This window comes from Epinephelus fuscoguttatus, linkage group LG5 (assembly GCF_011397635.1).
Source record: "Epinephelus fuscoguttatus linkage group LG5, E.fuscoguttatus.final_Chr_v1".
In the NCBI taxonomy this organism is placed as follows: domain Eukaryota; kingdom Metazoa; phylum Chordata; class Actinopteri; order Perciformes; family Serranidae; genus Epinephelus; species Epinephelus fuscoguttatus.
Window position 1 is genome coordinate 5,285,228 of NC_064756.1, and position 25,265 is coordinate 5,310,492.

At 42.0% G+C, this 25,265-nt stretch overlaps 1 protein-coding gene across 2 annotated transcripts; it reads right to left on the minus strand.

The window, feature by feature from the left end:
* Positions 1-6,272: 6,272 nt before the first annotated feature.
* ywhae1 (tyrosine 3-monooxygenase/tryptophan 5-monooxygenase activation protein, epsilon polypeptide 1) lies at positions 6,273-20,755 on the minus strand. Of its 2 annotated transcripts, XM_049576970.1 has the most exons (7): positions 20,514-20,755; positions 17,633-17,832; positions 16,877-16,983; positions 15,400-15,606; positions 14,556-14,692; positions 11,922-11,973; positions 6,273-7,459 (listed from the first exon to the last, which is right to left on the minus strand). In XM_049576970.1, the coding sequence occupies exons 1-6, from the start codon at positions 20,575-20,577 to the stop codon at positions 11,966-11,968; spliced, it is 723 nt and encodes a 240-aa protein (XP_049432927.1). In that variant the 5' UTR covers positions 20,578-20,755; the 3' UTR covers positions 6,273-7,459; positions 11,922-11,965. The 2 variants fall into 2 exon arrangements, with proteins under 2 accessions (XP_049432927.1, XP_049432925.1); XM_049576968.1 differs by lacking the exon at positions 11,922-11,973 and having other exon boundaries at positions 20,514-20,753.
* Between the last annotated feature and the right edge of the window lie 4,510 nt (positions 20,756-25,265).

Here is a 25,265-nt window from a genome sequence, read left to right on the forward strand (position 1 = left end):
AAGCCTATGGCATTTTGCATTGTATAAATTAGAGGCAAGCTAGTGGCTAGCAAAGTTTTCCTCTATTCATATAAAGCTAGAACAACAGCAACATTTAACAAAAGTAATGTTAATTACAATGTTAATTACAACGCAATCACAACTCACAAGGTTCACCATTACATGAATTGTCTTATACTAAACACGATTTCCCCACAAATACAACATGCTAACGCTATAAGCACAAGCTTTGGGCATATTACACTGTATAAATGAGCAGCTAGCTAGTGGCTTGTACCACTGTTCTGTCCTCCCCCATATTTTCTGTCTGTCTTTGTCAGAAAATAATGTTTAAAAAGAAGAGGATTCCAGTCTGACTCACCAGACTATTCGCTTGACTTAAAAATATTACAATAATGAATTTAATGCCAGTTCAGTGTATAATGAACATTCCTGATGTTGCCAGATGTGGTTGCTGAAACATTTGATGAACTTTCTTTGCTTAAATGAGACCTTTGTACCTGTATTGGATTAAAATAAATATTAACTGAGCAGCAGCAGTAATAAAAAAAAAAGCCATGAACTTGAATGCTCCGTCTTTCAGCGTGAGTTTGGAGCAGGCTCTTTGTGTGTTCTTGTGTGCAGCGGCATCGCAGGCTGCTGGTGAGAGGGGGGGAAGTGACAGTGACACACATCCTTTGACCTCTGACCCCAGCTGGAGGCATTCCTGACAGCCTGGCATCAACAGGAAACCTGCGGCCTTGACACACACCGACACACACACACACTCCACGGCTTTGCAGCAAACACTCTGCCCAGTTTTACTCTAAATTTAGAAACACATAGTTTTGAACTGACAACAGAGATCGACACACACGCTTTTGTTTCACGTAGAATGAAAGTGAAATAAAAGATAACAAACAGATCATCTGTGGTGAAGTCATGAGGGAGTGATAAAGACACTAAGACGTCCACCTGATGCCTGTGAACAATCGTAATGATGTGGATTTCAAGCGCTGATTAAGCAAGGCTTTGGAAAGAGGAAGTTCCTCCACAGTTACTGTAAATTCCAGTCACATAGCGGTCGTAAAAGCACTTGTCTTCCTACTTTCCCGCCCAGATCATTACATCTGTTTTACAGCTGAAATACATGGGAAACAGACACAACACATCACGTCATGTGGGCGGAGCAGAGTGAGGTTCTTTACCTGCTACAGAGACTCCGCCTTTACAGACCAGGTTCACACTGAGCACATGTGACAGGCATAAAATAGGTTCCTCCTGGTGGAGCTGGCCCTGGGTTCCTCCTGGTGCAGCGGGCCCTGGGTTCCTCCCGGTGCAGAGGACCCTGGGTTCCTCCTGATACAGAGGGCCCTGGGTTCCTCCTGATGCAGAGGGCCCTGGGTTCCTCCTGGTGCAGAGGGCCCTGGGTTCCTCCCGGTGCAGAGGGCCCTGGGTTCCTCCCGGTGCAGAGGGCCCTGGGTTCCTCCCGGTGCAGCGGGCCCTGGGTTCCTCCCGGTGCAGCGGGCCCTGGGTTCCTCCTGGTGCAGAGGGCCCTGGGTTCCTCCTGGTGGAGAGGACCCTGGGTTCCTCCTGGTGCAGAAGGGCCTGGGTTCCTCCTGGTGCAGAAGGGCCCTGGGTTCCTCCTGGTGCAGAGGGCTCTGGGTTCCTCCTGGTGCAGCGGGCCCTGGGTTCCTCCTGGTGCAGAGGGCCCTGGGTTCCTCCTGATGGAGAGGACCCTGGGTTCCTCCTGGTGCAGAGGACCCTGGGTTCCTCCTGGTGCAGAGGGCCCTGGGTCCTGGTGCAGAGGGCCCTGGGTACCTCCTGGTGCAGAGGACCCTGGGTTCCTCCTGGTGCAGCGGGCCCTGGGTTCCTCCCGGTGCAGAGGGCCCTGGGTTCCTCCTGATGCAGGACGACGCCCAGTTCCCAGATGATGAACGCATTGATGCCATTGACTGGCCTTCTCGTTCCCCGACCTACATCCACCTGAGCACGTATGGGACGTTATGTTTTGGTGCATCCAACGCCTCCAAGTACCACCACAGACTGTCCAGGAGCTCACTGATGCCCTGATCCAGGTCTGGGAGGAGATCCCCCAGGACACGCACAGGTCGTACACACTACTGAGTCACATTATGAGTTGGCTCAGCCTGCGAGTTCAGTTTTTTACTTTGATTTTCGGTGTGATTTTGAATCCAGCCCTCAGTGGGTCGATGATTTTGGGTTCCACTGACCGTTGTTATGTCATTTTGTTCTCAACAAATTATACAGTGTACATCTGTAAAGATTTTTAACTTGAATAATTTGTTCATCAAGATCTGATGTGTTGTTTAAGTGTTCCCTTAATTTTTTATTCCCCGTCGCTAGGCTAATTTATACAATGTAAAATGCCATAGGCTTGTGCTAATAACGTTAGCATGTTGTATTTGTTTGGAAAACATGTTTAGTATAAGACAGTTGTTTTGTCAGTGAACCTTGTGAGCTGTAATGGAGCCAAATTTTGTAACGTTACCTTTGTTAAATGTTGCTGTTGTCCCTGGCTTCATATGAAGAGAGGAAAAGTCTGCTAGCTGCTAGGCTAATTTATACAATGTAAAATGCCATAGACTTGTGCTAATAACGTTAGCATGTTGTATTTGTGGGGAAAATGTGTCCAGATAAAGACAAGTGTTTGTCTGTGAATGCTGCGAGTTATAGTGAAGCTGATTTGTGTACTTGTGTTTGAACTTGTCTCTATTAAGCCATGTTTAATGTGTGTTTAATGTTTTGAACCAACTCAACTTTACAGCACTTCACAGAAGCCGTGCTGCCAACTAGTGTTTTGGAGGTGTAACTGCAGAGTGACACAGACACACCACTGCACAAGAATAAATGCTCACAAGTGCGTAGGCTACACCTGCTGCACAACTATAAATCCCACTTAAATCCCTCCACACAGAGCCCTCATGTCTGGAGTGACTTTATGTCACTAACTTCCTGTAGGAGGCAAAATGCAAAGGCACATTATTTAAAGACACAGCAACATTCATTCATTCATCTTCTAACCGCATCATCCTCTAGTGGATTATTTTAGCGTAACATGCCTAAACCGAGAGGTACAGATAGCTCAATCAGTCAAATTCAACACATTATATTAGCTCTAAATCTGTTCTACCAAGCCGTGCAGCAGGACCTTAAAGGGTTAAAAAACGTATTTAAATTTTAAGAGAAAGTTTCAACTCTGGATTCAAGGACACAGAAAAGATGCAGAGTGTGCTTAAGTGCAGCAGATATGTTGAGAAAAAGAGTGCAGGGCTGAGTAAATCTCACAAGTGTTGCCTGAAAATAACCCCGACTATTTATATCTGCTGTCTCTGCAGCAGAGGAGGAAGTTCATAATATTTCATTGACGTTTGTTCCCTGGGTCACACTCTGCCAGCAGTAATCTTGCCCCGACAACTGAACGCCGCCGCAGTTTCCACAGGAAGGCAGAGGAAGCCAGTGGACGCCAATTAGGCTGCAGATGTAGAGGAGGACTCTCCAACCTGAGCCCACCCCTCTGACCATGAGGGTCCTCACACAAGGGTAAATGCAAAGTCAAGCTGTTGCACTTTGTTATGGACCTCACAGCACATCCACAACCATGTGCTGTGGAAATTATTTCAGGGCTGAGGGATGTATTGTCAGATTAGCTGGAAGTTGCTGCCCTCTTGAGGTTTCATGTTACAAGAAGCAGCTCAGAGGAGAAACCATGTGGTAACCAGGCTGTCAACAAATCTCAGAGGCTCATGAGGGTCTGATGTGTGGCAGCTTTTTGGTTTTACATCAATGACTGAGTTGGGGGAAGAAAGGTGATTGAAGTGACTCTGAACGTGGCATGGTTGTTGGTGCCAGACGGGCTGCTCTGAGTATTTACTGGGATTTTCACCACAACCATCTCTAGGGTTTACAGAGGATGGTCCCAAAAAGAGAAAATATCCAGTGAGCCAAAATGCCTTGTTGATGCCAGAGGTCAGAGGAGAATGGCCAGACTGGTTCAAGATGATAGAAAGGCAACAGGAAGTCAAATAAGCACTGGTTCCAACCAAGGTGTGCAGAAGACCATCTCTGAAGCAACAACACCTTGCCCAACCTTGAAGCAGATGGGAACAGGCAGTGGCACCCGGTGTGCTTTATACCAGCACGAACGTGAAAGGAAGTAGCTCTCCACATCAGCAGATGGCGGTCATCTGTAATCGTCACTCAGAAAGGGAAACCAGAGCACCATCTTGATGCTAGTTAGCCAGTTAGCACATTAACAACACAATCGAGTGTTGAAAGAACATATTAACTGTGCATTAGTGAACAATAACACAAACCATCAGGAGACGTTTCTGATAAAGAACTCAGTAGCTAAAGAAAAATAGTTTTACCTTCTGTACGAAGTTTGTTTTGGTCTCACTCCCTCTTGAACTTAGCTTTTTGTTTACTTGCCTCACTTCTGTTTCACTTCTCGTGCGCTGAGCTGAACTGTTTCTGTCAGAGTGATTTCTATCACTAACAGGCTCTGTGTCACCCAGAGCCCTTGAATACTATTCTGTGGCTCTGGTGTCGCCACTTCAGCATGCTGAATCAGCCAAAAAAAAGCCAACGGGACAGGACACACTGCACCAACTACTAACAGCCCAACACCGACCGACAGCAGGGCCTTAAGATTTTAACAGATTTTGTAATTTCTTGCTCAACTTTGTCCTGATAGTTCTGCTGGATTAAAGGTCACAGGGGCATTAATATCAAAGTTTCATTCTCTGGGGAGCAGGAACATTCACCGCAAGTCTATCTGGAATCTATGTGTGTTCACGAATGCTGTCATGGCCCAACAATCTGGTCAAGTAGAAAGTCTAACCTGCCAGTGGCGGCACATAAAAAGGGTGGGAGTCACTCTTATGAATTCCAGTGAAATATCTTGAGCAGTTCACACACAGGAAGTCATGTTGCTGCATGTTGCCCTCTTTCTGTCTGACCGGCTCCTCCACTTTCACCTGAGAGTCTAAATCTAGGCTGAGCTCTGAGCTGGGGCTTTTATTATGGATGATGCAACAGTAGCAGGAGTTGCAACTGCTGCAGAGGTTACAAGTAACTGACACCAGGGAGCCAAAAGGTTAAAGCATCAGGCTCCTCCCAGAGCGAGCACATACGTGAGTGCCTGAAAAAGAAACAGAGTCAGAGGTAAAGACAGTTGAGATGAAGACACACAGTAGTCGCTAATCTGTGATTAATTCTCAGGCAACACAAACGCAGTGACACCAGCTTTGTCTCACAGAAACATTCATGTGGAAGTGTTGACGACCGCTGCGTGCACGTCACCAGACGTCTGTCGCCATCGTCAGCTGCTCACACAGAAGCAGCAGCAGCTTCACTGTCACAGCAGAACCACAGGCTGCAGATTATATTTGTCTCTCTGACACTAAAAATAGAACTTATAAATTAATGATCGTGCTCACAGTTGCCAACCAGACTCCAGAAGCAACATCTGCTCTGTGCAGCAACTCTGCTACTGTTCATCTAGATTCAGAGAGCCAGGACTGACACTGATCTGAAGACACGCCTGTGCTAATGTGCACGACTCATTATATCCACACCCATATGTATCTGCGCCCACAGGACTCCACAGATTTTAGAATACAGATGCTGCTTGTAAACTCAGAATGTTGTCAGTCTCCTCCACCTCTTTGTGCATGTGTGTGACAATCATGTATTCAAGTTAGAATTACAATCATAGTTTGTGGTGTTGTGAGAAGAAATGTCAAACATAAGATTTACTGTTAATGGCTCCATATTGAACCTTCCATTTCTAAAACTTGCAAAAGGCATCAGAAAGCAGCACAAGAAAAGTGATGTTGATCTGGGTATCTAATGTCCATGTGTCCAACATTTTATTTTTCAGGATTTTATTGACTTATCTTAGGTTTTAATGTGTTGTGTGAGGTCATTTTGGCTCAAAAACAATTGTTATAATACCTGAATATTGTCTATTACGTTACGGGAAAAAAAACCATCCCACAAAATTCCACAAATTTTAATTTTGGATCATCGCTGAAAACAAATTAAAAAAAATCTGCAGATTCTGTTTGGGCCTGCAGGGTGTCAACTTGTGCGAGACTTATAAAGAGAGGCCTGGAAAATGTGATTGTCAAATTCCATGTTTTTCCAGGTTTTCCATGACCCTGTGAACCCTGCATTCAATATCTTGTTAAAACAGTTCCCTATATTTGAGCCAAGAGGCTGCAAAACCATCAGTATCTTCTGAAGACAAATGTAAAAAAGGCAGCAAGTCGGTTTGTTTAAGGTTTAATTTAGATTGTTTAATGTTAATTCCATGCTGTGTTTCAGTAAGAACAATACAGATTCCCTGTCTGTGGCTCCAGTCAGATATCCAGTAGTACAAATCAGCTCCGAGTTACACATAATGAAGCAAAACGAGAGGAGAAACGAAGGAGACGGTGACGAAAGAAAACCTCTAAAACCAGAGGAGCTTTAGTGAAACGTAGGGGAGAAGCAGCAGAAAACAAAGTGTTAACTCATGCAAGCACTGACTATCTTCATTTTAGGGCTCTGTGTCGAGGAGTGGGGCCAAATCGTCTTTTACACAAGTGTGACATCTCCCAAAACCACTGGCGAGCGATAAGTCAACCTTCAGCATGTGTGCACAGATACAGTATTTCAGCACAAAGTACAGTCCAAAGACAACTACAAAAACATGGTAACAGAATCACTATGGTGTAAAAGTTAAGCACGTCTTTGCCCCACGTGGATATCGCGAATTTTGCCAACTTCCTCTGAAAACCTAAGTTAACAAAAAGGGCACTTGTAGTTTTTTTGCCCAGATAAAATGATTCGCATGACATTTCACTAAAAACAAAGATAAAATAGCTCCCATAACTAATAGTCAACATTTTCAGTAATAAAAGTTAATTTCTGTAATTACATTAAGAAAAAAAATTCTCAATACATCCAGCAACTGATAAAAATATTGAGGAAAAAAAAGCAAAAAACCAAACAAAAATACAATAATGAAACCAAAGATAATGTTTCAGAACTGCTTGTACCAGGACGACAGAAACAGAAACAACCCAGGTACGCTCTTTATCTTTGTCTTTCTAACATTGTATTTCCTGTCTCAATTAAGTGCTATTTACTTGAATGATGTAAGGACTAATATAAAAATAAAAAAAGAAGAGAAAAATAAACTTGTTAACTCCTTGGCCCTGCTGGATCACGGAGCTGCAGAGGTGGAAGAAAGGAAACGGAGGGGAGAGGAGGAAGAGGAGGGGAACTCGCAGAGCGGGGCGAAGAGTTGGAGGGTGGGGGAGGGGACAGAGGAGGAGGAGGAGGCCGCAGGTGGAGGGAGGAGGAGTGTGAGGAGGTGAGGGGAGGGTCTCAAGTTGTTGGCTGTTGGTGGCATAGTCTCACTGGGCCTCATCATCCACGTCTTGCAGTTGCTGCTCTTTTTGTTCTTCACCTGTCGACAGAAAACACAACGTCAGGGTTCGTTCACAGTTACAGTTAAAACCTGTTTATGAACTCGCCAAGAACAAAGCTATGCTAACGTTATTTTACATTTTTAGAACTAATAAAATGATCACAAGTGAAAAGTACCCAGTGTGCATGTTTGATGGTGTCGAATTATAACATATACAATTATAATATAATATATATATATTATATTATAATATATATATTATTATAATATTATAACTTATAAAATATATGTTACTGTGTATCAGGGGTGTAACAATACACATATTCGTATTGAACTGTGCGGTACGAGGTGTTCAGTTTAGTACGCATTACGAACAGTACGTTGAACTATCTTGTTATATTTGGAGGATTCAAATCTACAGTCTTAACTGTGTTTAACCCTTTAAAACCTGAACAAACTGGCTTGATTTCTTTTTAAAACATGGGAAGAAGTCGATGAGTATCGGAAGAAGAAATGACCAAAAAAGTAGCAAGAAATCAGTAGGGTTGCCCTCTAACAGTCGAGCAGACGTTCGTCAACCAGAAAGGTCATTCATCGGAAAGATTTCATTGGTCGCTTAGTTGCAGAAAAAAAAAACGTGAAACTCCAATAGGAGCTGCGCCTTTTCAAAATAAATCATAAACTTAATTTGAAGGGACAGACACAGGAAGTGTCCACGCTCAGCAGTCAGACAGGAGTCACGATACAAACTATCTTTCTCTTCTTCTTTAAATACTCTAAATAAAATTTTAAAAATGAAGAAAATTTGTCTGGCATTTCAAATTTCGAAAATACTGAAAATGTACTGAACTGCGACAGCACTGTATCGAACCGAAGCGTGACTTTAGTGAACTGTTACACCCCGACTTTGTGTGTAGCCTCGTTGTAGCTGTCTGAGGGTGGAGCTAACGACTTTGTATACCGTTACAAGTTTAATTTGCAGTCCCAAACTTAGTCATATCTGTGCATTACTGAGTCTTATAACCTCATGTTCTGCCATCAATCTGCTGAGAAACCATCTGTCAGATAAATAAAGCAGAGTAAAGAGTACAATATTTGCTTTCGACATGTAGTGAGGTAGATATATAAAGCAGCAGAAGTACAAGTACCTCAAAATTGTACTTCAGTACAAACAATGTGCTTTGTTACTTTCCAGCACTGCTGCTGATAAACTGCTCTTATTGCTGCAGGATAAAGAATTTTTAGACACACTACCAGTCAAAAGCTTCAAGAACACCTCCATTACTTCAGCAGTCTCAGCAGTTTAAGTCCAGTGAATAACCTGACAATTGGTATAAAGGTGACAGGTAACTGCCAGAGGCTAAAAACAAAAGTTTAGGTTACTGAAAACTGTAAAATGATGTAAAATGCAGATGACTACAAAAGCTCTGTTCAGGGAACATGTAATGTGTTAACAGCTGCTGCAGCAGAAGTAAATTAAAGGCCTCTGTACACTGAGTTTATTATTCTCATATGTGTTTGATCAACCTGTCATCTGGAAAAAAAAAAGACACAGAAACCTTGTTTACTTGTCCTTTTTTTTTTTGCAAAAATTTGCAATACGAGACAAAATAAAAAGACACATTCCCTCCACTGGAGTTACTGATCTGTCTGTCAGCTGATTTTGGCACCGCAGCCACATGAACACATTTGTGGGAACTTCTGCCGACAGTGTTGGGAAAACTTTCCATTGTAGAACGAATGCTGCAACTGCTGCATCCTCACAAGGTGACAATGAGTCAAAGTTGTAGATAAAATATTATAATCTGAAACTGTTCCATGATTTAATTCCAGAGAACAGGAAACATCACACTATGTAAATTTCAATAAAACAGGAAAGATGGAGGTGTTCTCGAATTTTTGACCGTTAGCATTCGTGGGATCACACACTAGGATCCAGGTGAAAATCTGTTTCAACTAACCTGTTTCTAAAAATCTGGACCTCTCGAGAGGAAATGTGTTTTAAAACATCTTTATCATCAGTCAAAGGTGCATGCTGAACCCAAATGTACCTGTCCCCAGTTTTTGGTGAGGAGTGACACGTGGAATCAAACTGTGAATCATAGTCACTCATTCAAGTTCAGTGTTGGGAAAACTGACAGTGTGAAAACTGAAGACATCAGAAAGTGGAAGAAAAAGAGTGTGTGAACAGTGTTTCAACTTCACCAAATCAGGGGAGCTTTGACAAAACAGTCTGTACATGCAGATACATTTAACACCTCTGTGTTCTCAATGGAGACGGCAAAAGATATCGGCTACTGGCTGAGCGCGTCGTCGGCTGTTCTTTTTGGGTGATTTTTGTCATTTTATTTCAATCTAATGGTCTGTGAGCGCTGCTGCAGCTCAGCAGGCAGAGGAACCATGTTTTCACATCTAACTCAGTGAATTAAGGGTTCCTTTCAACCAAACCAGAGTTGGTGTTTACTGGAACAGAAGACGACTAACTGTATGTTCACACCAACAGCAACCAGAGCGTCCAAAACGGCAGAAGTCATTAATTTTCAATGAGAGCCCGGCAACTTGGGCGACCTGGTCGTCAGCTGCGCGTCTTGGGTGATCAAAGCAACTGGACTGGTCCGGAGGGGAGTTAAAACTGGTTTAACTTTATGGTAATGAGCTCTGACACAGTTCGGCGACAACCAATCGGATGATTGTTGTAAAGTTAAACGAGTTTTAAAGTTTTGACGTGCTCCGATGAAGCGGGTCCCAGAGAACAAGCCATGTAACTTTGGTTCCTACAGCGCACTTGTTCCAACAATGGATACTGAGAAGTTGATTACTTGCGTTCGCGCCCACTCAGTCCTGTATAATGTGTCGCTGTTCGGTTACAGAGACCAAAACAAAAGAATGAGGCTTGGGACTGTGTCGCGGAGGTAGTTGGTTGGTCTGGTGAGTTTTAAAGTGTGTAATGTTACTAACAGAGGAGAGAATTGCAGGCTAATGTAACGACGTAGCATGCAGGTCTTCCTTGCTTGGTTTGAACGGGATGACATACTGCAAAGCATTTTATCAATACAACTATTTGCTTTTTGACTGGACAACAGCAAGCAGCAACTACGCTGTTTTAAAGCCAGTAGTCCGCTTTGCCGCTCCTTTAAATTGACACGTTTGACAATGATTCAAGTGATGAGCGACTAGAGCGACCACAGCTGCCACAAATATTTTTGACAGTCGTGCTTCTTGGGCGTCCGTGACAGACTTTGCCTCTTTGGAAGCTTCTGGTGTGAACGTACAGTAACAGAGTCTTCGCACACATGCCAATATACATTAGCAATCGCCAGTTGGAAAATTTTATCACATCGCCCAACTCTACAGTGCAGGCAGTCTTGCATGCTAATGACATGATCTAAACCTCTGCTCCTTGGTGTACACACATGTAGGGATGTCCTGATCCGATGTCAAATATCTGAATCAAGTTGATCAAGGCTTTGTTTAACACTTCGGGATCGGCTATACTGAGTTAAACAGCGCCTGATCCAAACCTTTATTTAACATCAGCTCATGTTTTTTGTACTCGCGAAGACACAATGAGTCATCAACGCTGCCTGTCTCTCCTCTACACAGCTGAGCCTCTGAGCATGAGAAGGTGCTGAGCCCCGCCTGCAGCGAAACACTACACGCCATATACGAAAGCAAAACACAGAGAGAAACGGAGACTGCGCTCATTTAATTTCAGCTCAGTGTAAGAAACTCCTTTGTCATCTATGGCGCATGGTGTTTCACCTCCCTGCTCCAGGGAGAGACAGACAGCGAAGAGCCGACAGCAACGACACCCATCACATCGCTGCAGACTCAACAAAAGCTCCACGTAACAGTAATCTCTTAATTAATTTGCGCAAAAGACAAACAATGAACGCAAACACTGAACACAGCTGATTCAGGTGGCTCAGACAGAGGCTGCACCGAAGTAACAAACACTAGAGAAAATACTCTCTTAAAACAGACAGAGAGATTCCCTTGAGACAGCTTCAAGGCCAAAAATAAAATAAAATATTAATAAATAAATAAATGAATAAATAAATCTAAAATGGACACCTCTATCATGATTATTGAAGCCTAAATGCAATCGCCAGAAGTATCAGATCTGCACTCTATATTGGCAGATTTTCAATATCAACTGACTCAGATCGGGGGCAAAAAAAACTGGATCAGGACATCCCTTGTCTCAAGTCTTACAGGCAGCAAAGTAAAAACTCACACTCTCTGTTAACATGAGTCAAGCTCAGCTGTTCTATCTGAACTCAATAATCCCTGTTTGACAGGACTGCGGTGGGAACATCACAGATCACAGCCTGTTACCAACCGTTAATATAAAATCCATCTGAATGAGTGAGTGACGAAGCTACAGGTGAGTGGACTGAATTATTAAACTGTGAGTGAGTTAGTGCTGAGAGGGAAAGAGGCAGCCACACACACACACACACACACACACAGAGCAAGGCTTGGGGTGAGCAACACTTACAAAGTACAGTTAACATGGGAAATGAACAGTCAGCTTTGTTTCCTTTAGGACTCTACAGCAGAGGGAATGAGAGAGAGACAAGAGATGACGAGTCACTGAGAAGTGAGAGGCGTCGTGGACACTCTGCAAACTGCTGGAATGAATGCAGGAGGAGCGTGAATGAAGCTGAACAGGTTATTGTTGTTTTAAATTTTCAGCGCCTCACAAGTTGTAACTTGTGACAATTTAACGGCTATAAAAGAATCGTCTGAGGCAGATTTACTCAGCTCTGGCTTAATGTTTATTCAGTGAGGTGGTGAAACAACAGAGGAGAGATACTGACTGTTGTTTCTATCATGTTTATGAAGACCAACAGAGTGGCGAGGCTTTGTCTAACGTCAACAGCAGGTAGCGTGACAGCTGTTGAGCACTACGTGATAGACGACTGGTAGACAGAGTCAAAAGAATCTCCTGATTAAACTTAAGCACATTATTTTGTATTGATCTTATAAGAATAAAGCTTAAAATCAGGAGCTCCTGTATTCAGAGCAGTGAGGCAGCTCGTCCTGACAGTGTGTACAGCTAACAATAGCTCAAGCTGCTACCTCAAAGGGTGTCATTATTCAGCAAGAATATTTACTTCAGTTTATTGCACTGCGCACCCACCAGACAGATGGCTGTAAACACCTGGAAGCACAGTGCCCACTGCCCAGCCTCCAGTCTCCACTGGTTAGCTAGCTTTAGCAGCTCTGCACTGTGCAGCCGCCAGGTGGGAGCTAATGTTAGCTAGCGGCGCCACTCTTCCGGTGATTACTGCCCTTTCTGTGGTCTCCCACCAGGACGCCCTGGTGAGTAAGCAGCTCCATTTTTGAGCTGCAAACACCCTTTAGCATCACTCTGAGCTCTGCGTCAGCACAGCTAGTGGTGCTAACATTGTAAACGATGCTAAAGGGGTTTTGCAGCTCAAAAATGAAGCTACTTACTCACCAGGGCTACATAAGGGGAGACTGGGAGTGGCCACCATGTTTCCAAAGCAACGTTGTCTCACCACAAGGACGATGTTACCAGAGGTATTGTGACGCTAGCTAGCTCCCAACCGACCCAGCTGGTGTGTAGTGCAGACTGGCCGAGGCTAACGTCAGCTAACCCGTGCAGACCAGAGGGTGGGCACTATGTTTCCACATGTTAACGCTGCTAGACAGCTGTTTGTCAGCAAAGTCAACAGAAAGTAAAATAAAAGGCAAGACGTTTAAAATCACAAAACATAACAATTTCACCACCTCTGAATGGAAAGCACTTTGAAATGTGGTGCTAAAGCTCACACTGGGTCAATGAAGCGCTGGACCTCAATGAAAGGCCTTTTGTGTTTCACATCATTCTACCTCCTTTTTCCCCCCTATACATAAAATAAATTAGGCAAGTTTACTTCAAACCTTTGACTTTTATCTAACTGACTGGCTTTGAAAGAAAAAAAAACCTAACAAGCTACTACAGTTGTTGTTTTGTCGTTCATTATGTATGCTGTAAGGTGGAGAAGCAGATGATCTTTATGAGGTAGGATGGTTATGATGTCAGCTCAGACACATGTAGACCAGTAAGACAGGAAGTCTGTAACAGACCAATTCAGTAGCTGAGCATGCACACTGTGAGCAGAAAGATCCAGGTCCTGAAAACTTCAGCTGAAGTCAGTGTTTTCATTTCCACTGTATTTTTCTCAAAAAATTTTTTTTTAATCCACTCCCACTAGTCCTGTTTGATTTAATGCATCACAGCTATATCCATTTGAAATTAAAAGCCTTTTATAGTTTCAGTAGAGAGAATCCCATATTATAAAAAAGGCTTTTATTGTGAAACATTTGCAGGAACTTATTTTTCCACTAGCATACATCTGGTGGCACTTTTTATGTTACTACAAAAACAGTTCGACTGGGACATGAACAGACACAGCGACTGAAATAATAATCCTGATAGTAATAATAATATAAATAGAATAATTCAATGACATCACGCATGTGGTGAATAATGACCAGCGACGATTGGTCGTGGACCAACCTATGGTCTATCGGCCAAGTCACGGCAAAATTTTATGACTCCATAATCGCCTAATCTGACAGTGACTTTCAAAAGGGACAAACGTGTCGTGTAGTCTGAACCTGGCATTATGCAGATTTTATTTTTTTAGCCCCACTGACCAATCATTTAGCTGAAGAGAATTTCAGTCAACCAAAATTTTCTTTGGTTGACAACAGCCGTAGAGTGCAATACATGTTACAGCTGTAACATATGGAGGGGTCAGCAAAAAGTAAAGTACCCCCATACAACCCCACTTATAAGAAAGTGAACTACCCCTTTCACTGACTGGTGTAGTTGCAGAGTAGTTAGATGCATGGTTTACTTCTCTCTGTAAAAATGGAAGAACAGTATTATAAGCTAGCATTCAGTGTTTGCTGCCAATGATGAGAACAACAGGACATGAATCACGCTGCTCACAGTATTTGGACACGTTATAAATCCAGTGTAAAGAGGTTACAGGCAGAAACAGATGAGTGCGTTAGTTCATCAGCATCCAGTCGAGGAAAAAGGTTCTGCAGTGACAAACAGGTAAATGTCAGATACAATACGATGAATGGGGGCGCCATGATGTGAGACTCTTACCCTCTCCCTGCATATCTGAAGTCCATAGTGTCAGGTTGTCACGTAACAACTGCATGATAAGTGTGGAGTCCTTGTAGCTGTCTTCATTCAGTGTGTCCAGTTCTGTGATGGCGTCATCAAATGCAGCCTTTGCCAACCTGAACAAACACACTTCTGTTACTTTGAGCTCTGACTGTATCAGAACATGTGGTCATACTTAACACTTTACTGGTTCATTTTAAGCTGCAGTAAATAAGTGGAAATATATTTTCTACATCATCCATCTGTGTCAATGACTGTAGGCAAGTCATTTAATTCTTGTTTGCTTGCAATGGGCTTCTGATAACATTCCTTTAAGTATATGTGAAAGCCAAAGACGATACAGGATCAACAATGGCAGTATGGCGGTCTACCTCTCAGTCTAATCCAGAGTATGTTGCAGAACTTTGAAAGTGCTGTTCAACTATAACCATAACTATAAAAGCTGTTTAAGTTAAAGCCATATTTTAAACATGAATGGGGGACTTGGAGCACACAGAGGTGCCACTCCGAAATGCCGACTTCTGTGTTACATACTTGAGCTCAGTGAAAAAATCCACCAGCTGAACTCATCTCTTACTGGCCAAAATAATAGATTGCCTTTTTGTGTCATATATATACACATTTATTTCAGTACATTTCATTGACATAATAAGATATCATGTTGAGTACAAACTCTGAGAAGGGATCAGAGAAAAATCTGACTCAAAATGATCACCATCTCCGAGACATTAAATCCTTTAAAACACTTCAGATCAAATTCTGGAGGGTGGCATGTTAATAAAAGATTCTACTCTGCTTTAGAGTGAATTGCAAAAACAGTCACCTGCAAGCGCGATCAGGAGAGTTTAGGATCTCATAGTAGAAGACGGAGAAGTTGAGGGCAAGGCCGAGGCGGATGGGATGCGTTGGTGGCAGCTCCAACATGGCGAGGTCGGTGGCAGTTTTGTAGGCCACCAGGCTGTTCTCTGCTGCCTCCTTTCTGTTGTTGCCGGTGGCAAACTCTGCCAGGTACCTGTGGTAGTCACCTTTCCTGGAATTGGAGAAAGAAAGGTGATAAAATTAACTTTCACGACTACAGTGTTTCCTTTGGATGGAAGTCATAAGAGTAGAATAAAATTACAAGTTAATTGTTGTGCTTTTTTTGGTCCTGATGGATTCACTGTAAAACATTCCTGAAGAGTGTCCCATTTGTGAACCTCCCTGAGTTTGTATTGTTTCCTCGAATACTACCTTTGCTGTCTGGAACTGAACTCTCAATATTTTAAAGGTCTAAACCAGGGCTGTAATGTTTTGTGTATTCATACCGAACTGTCACAGTCCAGTGCACGCAGCCACACGCAGAACATACTGCATGTGGACTGGGACACGTAACAAGAAACCAAAGTTCACATGCGTGAGCTCTGCTTGGAAACTTTTTGCCGTAGGCCATTAGCAATATTTGCTGAGGTCAGCACAACAAGTGCATTGGCGTATGAGTCCATCACACTTTGGCGAGCACAAATGAAAAGGCGGGGTCTTGCAGCAACAGAGAGAGTTGTGTATAAGACGAGGAGGACGGTGTGTTGGCGTCGCTCCACCACTGTAGGGTCTGTGAATAGAGACACATCCAACATGCTACAGCACTTTTGACAGCATCTGTGCCCGTATGTGTGACTGCTTTGAATGTTTTGAATGAATTGAAGCGCTCATCATAATGCACAAGGTTAATTTTTTGTTACTCTATTTATCTGTATTTTTATTTTCATAGCATAAGAGATGCTTTTCAGTTTTATAGCCTGTTGTAGCTGGTTGCCTTTTGGTAACATGTCTGTTCAGTGTTCACACAGTGTGATACACAAGTGAAATGTTGCTTACTTCTACAATGAAAACAGTTCACCAAAGTTACCAGTGAGCAAAATGCTACCTCAGTCCCCAGCACGAGGATTTTGTCTGTCTTTAAAACTTGCGTTACTAGAAAAATAAATTAAACACATCCTTACACATTTGTTTTTTTTCCCCACTGTACCAATCTCATGCTGAAATGTGACTAAGGAGCTACGTTATGTCAGTGGCTAACTTACAGTGAACAAATCTGCCGTTATGTGGAAGGTTACCCACAAAAGATTACTCTAACAATTAATTTCATTGATGCTTTTTACTGTTCCCTGACCATGGGAACCCTGGTGGCTTTTAAATTGTAGTATCAACTGAGCCATGACATTTATGTACTGTTACACCTTCACCAAAATGTATTCAACATGCTGTGCAAGGACCTGAGAGGGATCATTCACTCATTTACATTCAGACCACAAAGCACTTACATTTTGTTGTAGAAGACCTTCGACTCTCCCATGACAGCAGCGGGGAGTAAGTGCCTTTCCAGTGCATCCAAAATGTCACCACAGATACTCTTCAGCTCGTTCTCCACCTGCCACCAAACAAACAAACAAACACAATAAATATGATTATTCAATCAGCAGAAACATCTGGAACATTTTGATTTCCACCTCTGCCTGAGCACAAGGGTCCATGTAAAGTAAATGTCGTCATCTGCTCATGTTTCTGAGGGTGTAACATATGACCATGTGGGCTGTATGTGCCGACAAACATGTGGACGATGTCTGTGTCTGCAGACACCCACTGTTGCTGCTAACAACCTGTAAAAAAAATGTGTTCACCTGAGGGAGATGGAGAACGACAAAAGAAATAAAAGGTACAAAAGCAGGATTACTGATCTCTGAATCCCATTAGGTCATTGACTGCAGCCCAACTGCCTCTCCCATCTCTCTGACACACTCTGGCCCCTCCCAGATTAATAGCCAGCTCTTATTTCCCTTCATAAAAGCAAAAGAGAGCGGAGGATTTGCCAACTATGACTCATATGCAGTCTGTCCAGTAGCTGCTTATAGTGTTTATTATCAATATGAGCTGCACATTAGCACAGCCAATCTGAGATTCTTTAAATATGGAAAACATATGTGGGACAATGAGACATGGTATGTCCATGTAAGTGCTCCTGACAGACACTAAGCTTCTTTATGGGTGGATATACCCTGAGCCTTTGCTGAGTGCTTTACCGTTTGCCTATATTCCCGGATCATCTTCAGTTTCTCTTCTCCGCCCTTGCTCTCTTCCCTCTGTTCGATACTGCTGATTATCCTCCAGGATGCTCTCCGAGCGCCGATCACATTCTTGTAGGCCACTGATAGTAGGTTCCTCTCCTCCACTGTGAGCTCCACGTCCATGCCTGCCACTTTCTTCATAGACTCCACCATCTCTGTAGAGGAGACACACGTCACATTCCTTTACATCTTGAGACTACACCTAACAACTAGCTGTTAATCTTATCATCTTGTCTGACTAATCAAGTCCAAAAAGTTGATGAAACTTGATGTCTGACCTCTTTAAACTACAGTCAATTCCATTATTTTACTGTTTATAACACCTCCACTGTAGCAAACAGAGATTGAGATGTATTCAGGTAACCAAAGGGCAAAAATAGACTGATTAACAACTGGTTCATCCACTGCAATGACTGAGAACATATTATGGGAAAGTTTTCACTGACGAGTGTTGATTGATGCACCATGCACGTAAGGCATAGCTGGGCCCGAGGAGATTCCACACAAACACACAGCCCGGAGACACAGCTGCGGGAAGCAGAGGTGCTGAGGGTGCTGCAACAATGCCGCACCCTCAGGTGGGTGGGGTGCTGCAGCAACACCCCACCCTGAGGTGGGTGAGGTATATTATGTGTATTGTTTTCTTTCACGTGACACCCCAACTCTCCTCGGGTTCCATTTTTAAAACAATGCATAGGATCTAAACTAATAATGTACACACAGACAAAAGCTAAAAAATATTTGACAACTTCAATAATCAGGTTTCCACCTCACCGTCTGCGTCGCCAATTTCACGTCTCCAAAATGTTCGTAAGCACAGGTGAAAGTTTCTCCCGTCAAGTCTGTTTTTGTAGATCACAACTTTTGCGTTCGAAGCCTCTTTCAGGCCTTGTTTTGTTCATACGCAATGTTTATAAATGAGACCCCAAGTCCTTGTCATCTGTGATATCCTTAGTTTTAATTTAAAGTGCAAGCTTTCCAGGTGGTTTCCTATATTTTGTACATTACCTGTCGTAATGTGGGCCTATTGATCTGCTGTGACAGGAGAGTTTGGACCGTATTCAGACAACCGCTCTCTCATTCAGATGCAGCTATCATCAGCAAGACTTAAAAATGTGTGTTTGCCATGAGTGATGACTCTGTGCTGTTAGTGTTACTTTATAGATGACTTAAGTTCCCTACATTTCTTAGTTATGCTTTTTCACAAGGGATGCATGATAATATCAGCACTTAATCGGCCAATACTGGCTTTAAAATTCAATATCAGAATTAGCCAACAAGCTTTTTCTTATTTTTCTACAATGAATGAGTATCACATACTTTTAAAATGATTGTTTTTTTCATGTCTCCATCTGCTGGTGGGCTGTCAGGATAAGACTACACATGCATATTGTGATGTTAATTCCATTACAGATGAGACTTGATCACTAAAATTAAGTGGGGAAAATATATCGATATCAGCAGAAGAAGATATACTTTATTATGTGTATACTCATACAGACACATGCACAAACAGAATCTATACACGCATTAAATGGAGAGATGTCAGAGGGAGGGGGCATCCTGAGCAATTAGGGGTTTAGTGTCTTGCTAAAGGACATCTTGACAGTGCCTTGGCTGTGAAGTGGCACCTCTCCAGCTACCAAGTCCCTACGGACTGAGCTCCTGCCGCCCCAAAGTTGCTTATCGGTCAAATAAATTGTTATATATCAGCATTTAAAAAAAATATATCATGTATCCCCAGTTTTCACTTTGACTGTTTTAGTTTTTACCTTATTGTTACATAGCAAATAAACTGACAGCTGGCAGGGTTTTAACTTTTACACACCCACTACCTTTGTGAGTTAATAGTTAATACCTGCAGGCTGGATGTCCTCTTGAATCTTACAGTGGCTGATATAATTTTCAAACATGTGAGTTTTCCCATGCTCATCTGTGAAGCCCTGTGGAGACTCCCCTTTCAGCAGCATGCTAACATATTGCGGATGAATAACAATGTGAATTTATTCCAGCAGCGTTACCATTTGGCCAGTTAACCATAAATCACTCTGTAAATACACTCGGTCCAAATCCCGTGAATGACTCATGGCACATTCATTTAACGTCACTGGGCAACGTGTGACCGGAGGCAAAGGCAGGGCTCTAAAAACAGCTCCAGCAGGCCTGTAATGGTATGACAGTCTGACAGGAGTGTGCCAGGGAGAGGAAGAGGGAGTCATTTTCGCCAATCGATCCGTGTAGCCTGCTTGCAGGGGGAACACCCCACCACAAGTGAACAGCTGCCCTCCCACTCCCACTGACTCTAACACACAGCAAGCCCCGAGTAGCTAACCTTGTGGCTAACGCCTCGCTAAAGTTGGCCAACACTGGTAAACAAAATCACGCAAACACTTTCTACGTTGTTGGGCGTGCACACAGTGCCATGACTCTGTTGCTTATAGTAGGTAATGAGGCCAGTAGCTCAAGTGTTAAGCTGTAGCACTAGCATGGTGCAGGGGAGGCAACTCCTGACAGCTCACGCTCCAGTAATCCGCCATTTTGTTGTAGCTCTCTTCGCTAACGTTAGCCCATGTCTGTCACATCCGTACAGATTTACTAAAACACACACACACTTCATGACACTTGGTCTTGTTTTAATGTCGCTTTAATCCCTTCCAACACAAAGCCAGCTGCCATGTCAGTGACGAGTTAAATTAGGCGGAAGAGCCAGCTTAGCTTTCTAGCCGCGGCTAGCATGAAGCTAGCTAGCTAGCCGAGCAAAGCTCCGTTAACGTGAAAAAAAAATCCCTGCGGCGAACATGTCCCACTCGGAGCCAGCGCTCAAAGTGTGTCTTACCGTCATATCTCTCTGCCTGCTCGGCAAGTTTTGCCTGGTACACTAGGTCTTCTCGCTCTCCCATTGTGTGTCCGGGTGCAGGTAGAGTAGCGTGCTAGTAAAGGTGACTAATCTTCAGTGAAACACGGTGCTGAGCCAGGTCTGTCGGCAGTTCCTAGAAATCAACTGGGTAGATGAGTGGTGTTCCGCCCCACCGGCAGCGATGTGCTGGGATGGAGTAAAGATGGCGACCAGCCTCATCCGAGTACTGCACATACGCACATGAATCACCGGCTCTGATACCTCCCCCCAGTCATTTTAATTTTCATAAGGAGAAAACAGTCACTAGAATCTCTGCAACACCATTTATAACAGTAAACACTGAAGGGACATGTTGTGAGTTTATAAAGGACTGTTCTTTACTCATCAGAGGAGAGGCGTGTATGGCAAGCCGTTTAATCGCTCGACTGGATATTCATTACTGATATCTGCAACATAATTTTGCCTAGTCAAAACTCTTATTCAAGATATCTGTAATTAGATTTTGCCTAGTCAAAACTACAGTTACAGATATCTGTAATTCAGTTTTGACTAGTAAGATTCAAAGTATTTTTGCCATTCATGTGTATGGGGTTTGTCATTACAGATATCTCCAATGTAGTTGCGGATATCTGCAACTGAATTGTGGATATCTGTAATTCCAGTTTGAGATATCTACAATTTAATTTTGACTAGTCATAATTCAAGTTCAAGATATCTTTAATTATCATCAATTGAAGATATCTACATGGTCCTTTCTAGATATCTTGAATTGAGTTTCAGATAGTCAGAATGACGTTGTAGATATCCGTAACTGAATTATGACTAGTCAAAATGACGTTATAGATATCCGTAACTGAAATATGACTAGTCAGAATGACGTTGTAGATATCTACAACGTCATTTTCAGATAGTCAAAATGACGTTGTAGATATCCGTAACTGAATTATGACTAGTCAAAATGACGTTATAGATATCCGTAACTGAAATATGACTAGTCAGAATGACGTTGTAGATATCTACAACGTCATTTTCAGATAGTCAAAATGACGTTGTAGATATCCGTAACTGAATTATGACTAGTCAAAATGACGTTATAGATATCCGTAACTGAATTATGACTAGTCTAAATGACGTTATAGATATCCGTAACTGAATTATGACTAGTCAAAATGACGTTATAGATATCCGCAACTGAATTATGACTAGTCTAAATGACGTTATAGATATCCGTAACTGAATTATGACTAGTCTAAATGACGTTATAGATATCCGCAACTGAATTATGACTAGTCAAAATGACGTTATAGATATCCGCAACTGAATTATGACTAGTCAAAATGACGTTGTAGATATCCGCAACTGAATTATGACTAGTCAAAATGACGACTAGTCAAGATGACGTTATAGATATCTGTAACTGAATTATGACTAGTCAAAATGACGTTGTAGATATCCGCAACTGAATTATGACTAGTCTAAATGACGTTGTAGATATCTGTAACTGAATTATGACTAGTCAAAATGACGTTGTAGATATCTGTAACTGAATTATGACTAGTCAAAATGACGACTAGTCAAGATGACGTTGTAGATATCTGTAACTGAATTATGACTAGTCAAAATGACGTTGTAGATATCTGTAACTGAATTATGACTAGTCAAAATGACGTTGTAGATATCCGCAACTGAATTATGACTAGTCTAAATGACGTTGTAGATATCTGTAACTGAATTATGACTAGTCAAAATGACGTTATAGATATCTGTAACTGAATTATGACTAGTCAAAATGACGTTGTAGATATCCGTAACTGAATTATGACTAGTCAAAATGACGTTGTAGATATCCGCAACTGAATTATGACTAGTCTAAATGACGTTGTAGATATCTGTAACTGAATTATGACTAGTCAAAATGACGTTGTAGATATCCGCAACTGAATTATGACTAGTCTAAATGACGTTGTAGATATCTCAAACTGGAATTACAGATAGTCATAATGTAATTGTAGATATCTATAATGACAAACCCCATACACATGAATGGCAAAAATAGTTTGAATCTTACTAGTCAAAACTGAATTACAGATATCTGTAATTCAGTTTTGACTAGTCAGAATGACGTTACAGATATCTTAAATTAAAATTCATACTAGTCACAATGGCATTACTACTAGTCAAAATGACGTTATAGATATCTATAATGGTAATTCCGGATATTCGGACTTAGTGATTAAATGTTAAAACGGCTTGCCATAAGGGGTGGCTGGGTGTGACTTGTGTGGGTTTTTTTTGTAGTAGTAGTAGTAGTAGTAGTAGTATTTTGACCCTCCCTGAAGCTGCAAATATTTTTCCTTGAGCCTCTGCATACCTTTATTACACCAAAATTAACCAGTTTGGTTACGCTTCCCACTAAAGATGGCCGATACAACCTTTAAAATAACATCACGATATTTCATCTTTGCGATAACGATATTCTTGACGATATGAAAAATTCGTGAAAAACCCTGTATTATTATTTAAGAAAACATAATTGCAACACAATAAGTGATGTAGTTTTACAGTTTGCTTCAAATATATCTCTAATTTCTTTAGTTTGTGAACAACAACGGTAACTCAGAGTGAGATTCACATTCAGATAAATACAGTGGTGGAAAAAAGTTTTCGGACACCCTTAAAATTTTACACAATCTCAAATATTATCATGAAATATTTGTGGAAAAATCTTTTTTGTGTTTCAAAAGGTGTGGCTGCATTAGACAGATACAAACAAATACAAATTATATTTTTTTGTTTATTGTTTACAAGAAAAACTAACAAAACTAAATTCAGTTTCAATATGTCAGTTCTCAACATTGTCGGTATCAAAGTCAACAAATAACAGAGAATGTGTTCAAAACTGAACAAAAAATGAATAAACCATCACATCATCAAATTAATATTTAGTAGTCCTGCCATTGGCACGTAGTAGAGCTCTAATCCTGGCTGGCATGTTCCCCACGAGCCTTTCACACTGTTGAGGGGTAATCTTGTCCCATTCTTCTTGAATTACTGCTTTTAATTCTTCTAAATTCTTTGGTTTATGCTTTGAAACAGACCTTTTGATAATCCACCACAGATTTTCAATGGGGCTCATGTCCGGGGATTGAGCTGGCCACTCTAAGACCTGGATACTGTGCTCCTGCAGCCAAGTTCTTGTTGAAACATCCAGTTTTTACCTCGACAGAACAGTGCACGCACAGAAGGGAGCATGTGGGTTTCAAGAATGGTACAATACTTGGTAGAGTTCAATGTGCCATCACAGACAGTGAGATGACCAACACCAGCAGCACTCATGCATCCCCAAACCATGATACTGCCTCCACCATGCTTGACAGTAGGTACTGTACATGCTGGAGATAATGCTTCGCCTGGCCTTCTGCGTACCCTCACATTAGTAGGAGGAAGATAAAGCTGGAAACTGGACTCATCTGACCACAAAATCTTCTTCCAATTCCTGGCTGTCCAGTTCTTGCGTGCCTTGGCCCAACGACGCCGGGCTAACCTCTGTCTCTCATTGATCAGGGGCTTCTTGATAGCCTTGTAGGACCTTAAGCCATGATCTAAAAGTCGGCCACGTACAGTGCGGGTGGAACACTGGACACCAGTTTGGTTTGACCACTGCTGCTGAAGCTCCTGTGATGTCATTCGGCGGTTTTGCCTGCACATGCGGATCAGGATGCGGTCATTTTTTGCTGAAGAAACCCTTGGACGCCCAGATCTTGGTTCGTGTGTATTTCTGCAGAGTGTATCCAACTGCTGAAGGACTGCATCTGCACTTCCTGGCTATCTGGCGGCAGCTGTACCCTTCCTGGCTGAGAATCTTTATCTTCAGGCGTGTTTCCTGCGTTAGGTTCCTTGTTTTAGCCATTTTTGTGTCTGAAGAACTTTCAGATGTGCTGGCTTTATGTAGACACGAAGCTTGGCAACAAAAATTGTGTCTTTTAATAAAAAGAACGACCTTCATCACTGGTATCAAAATGACTCTATACTCAAAATTTCTTATGTATTTTTATGGAACCAATCAATTTTAAGTTTTTAATGGCTTTTTTAGGATTTATTTAATATTTTGGCTGTGACTGTACTAAAAGAAATTGCACTTGAAGACCTAAGAGTGATTCTTAATGCAATATTTCACAAATGCATGGGGTGTCCGAAAACTTTTTTCCACCACTGTATATGTTTATATCAGTAGCTTCTATAACATGTGCTATCACTCTTTTTACGACATAAGACAATAGAAGTAATTTGCTGCGTACAATAAACTGATCCATCGTCCCACTCACAGCTTTCTCCTTCTAAATGTTATCATCCCTCACTGGCTGCCAGTCAGGGCTTTGGTGTCACACACTAATAATTCCCACATGTGTACAGCAACAGATAGACTCCCTGTGAAAGTTTATGATTAAATTATATTTCTTAGCTGGAGTTTGCCTCTTTATTGGGAAATGGGTGCGCACAGCGTACTGATACAGTCTGTTAAACATTCATTCATAACTTTTTGTATAGACCCAGTTGAATATTTCAATAATAATAAAAATTCAACTGACATATATATAAATCAACAGGTGATTTGCTTCTTTTAGTAACATCCTAAATGACTTGAGTCTTGAGTTTTTTTCCCACCTGGACCTTAATGCTCTGCCATTTCTCCTCTAATCATCACGCTGTAACCTGTGACAGGCTGTTATG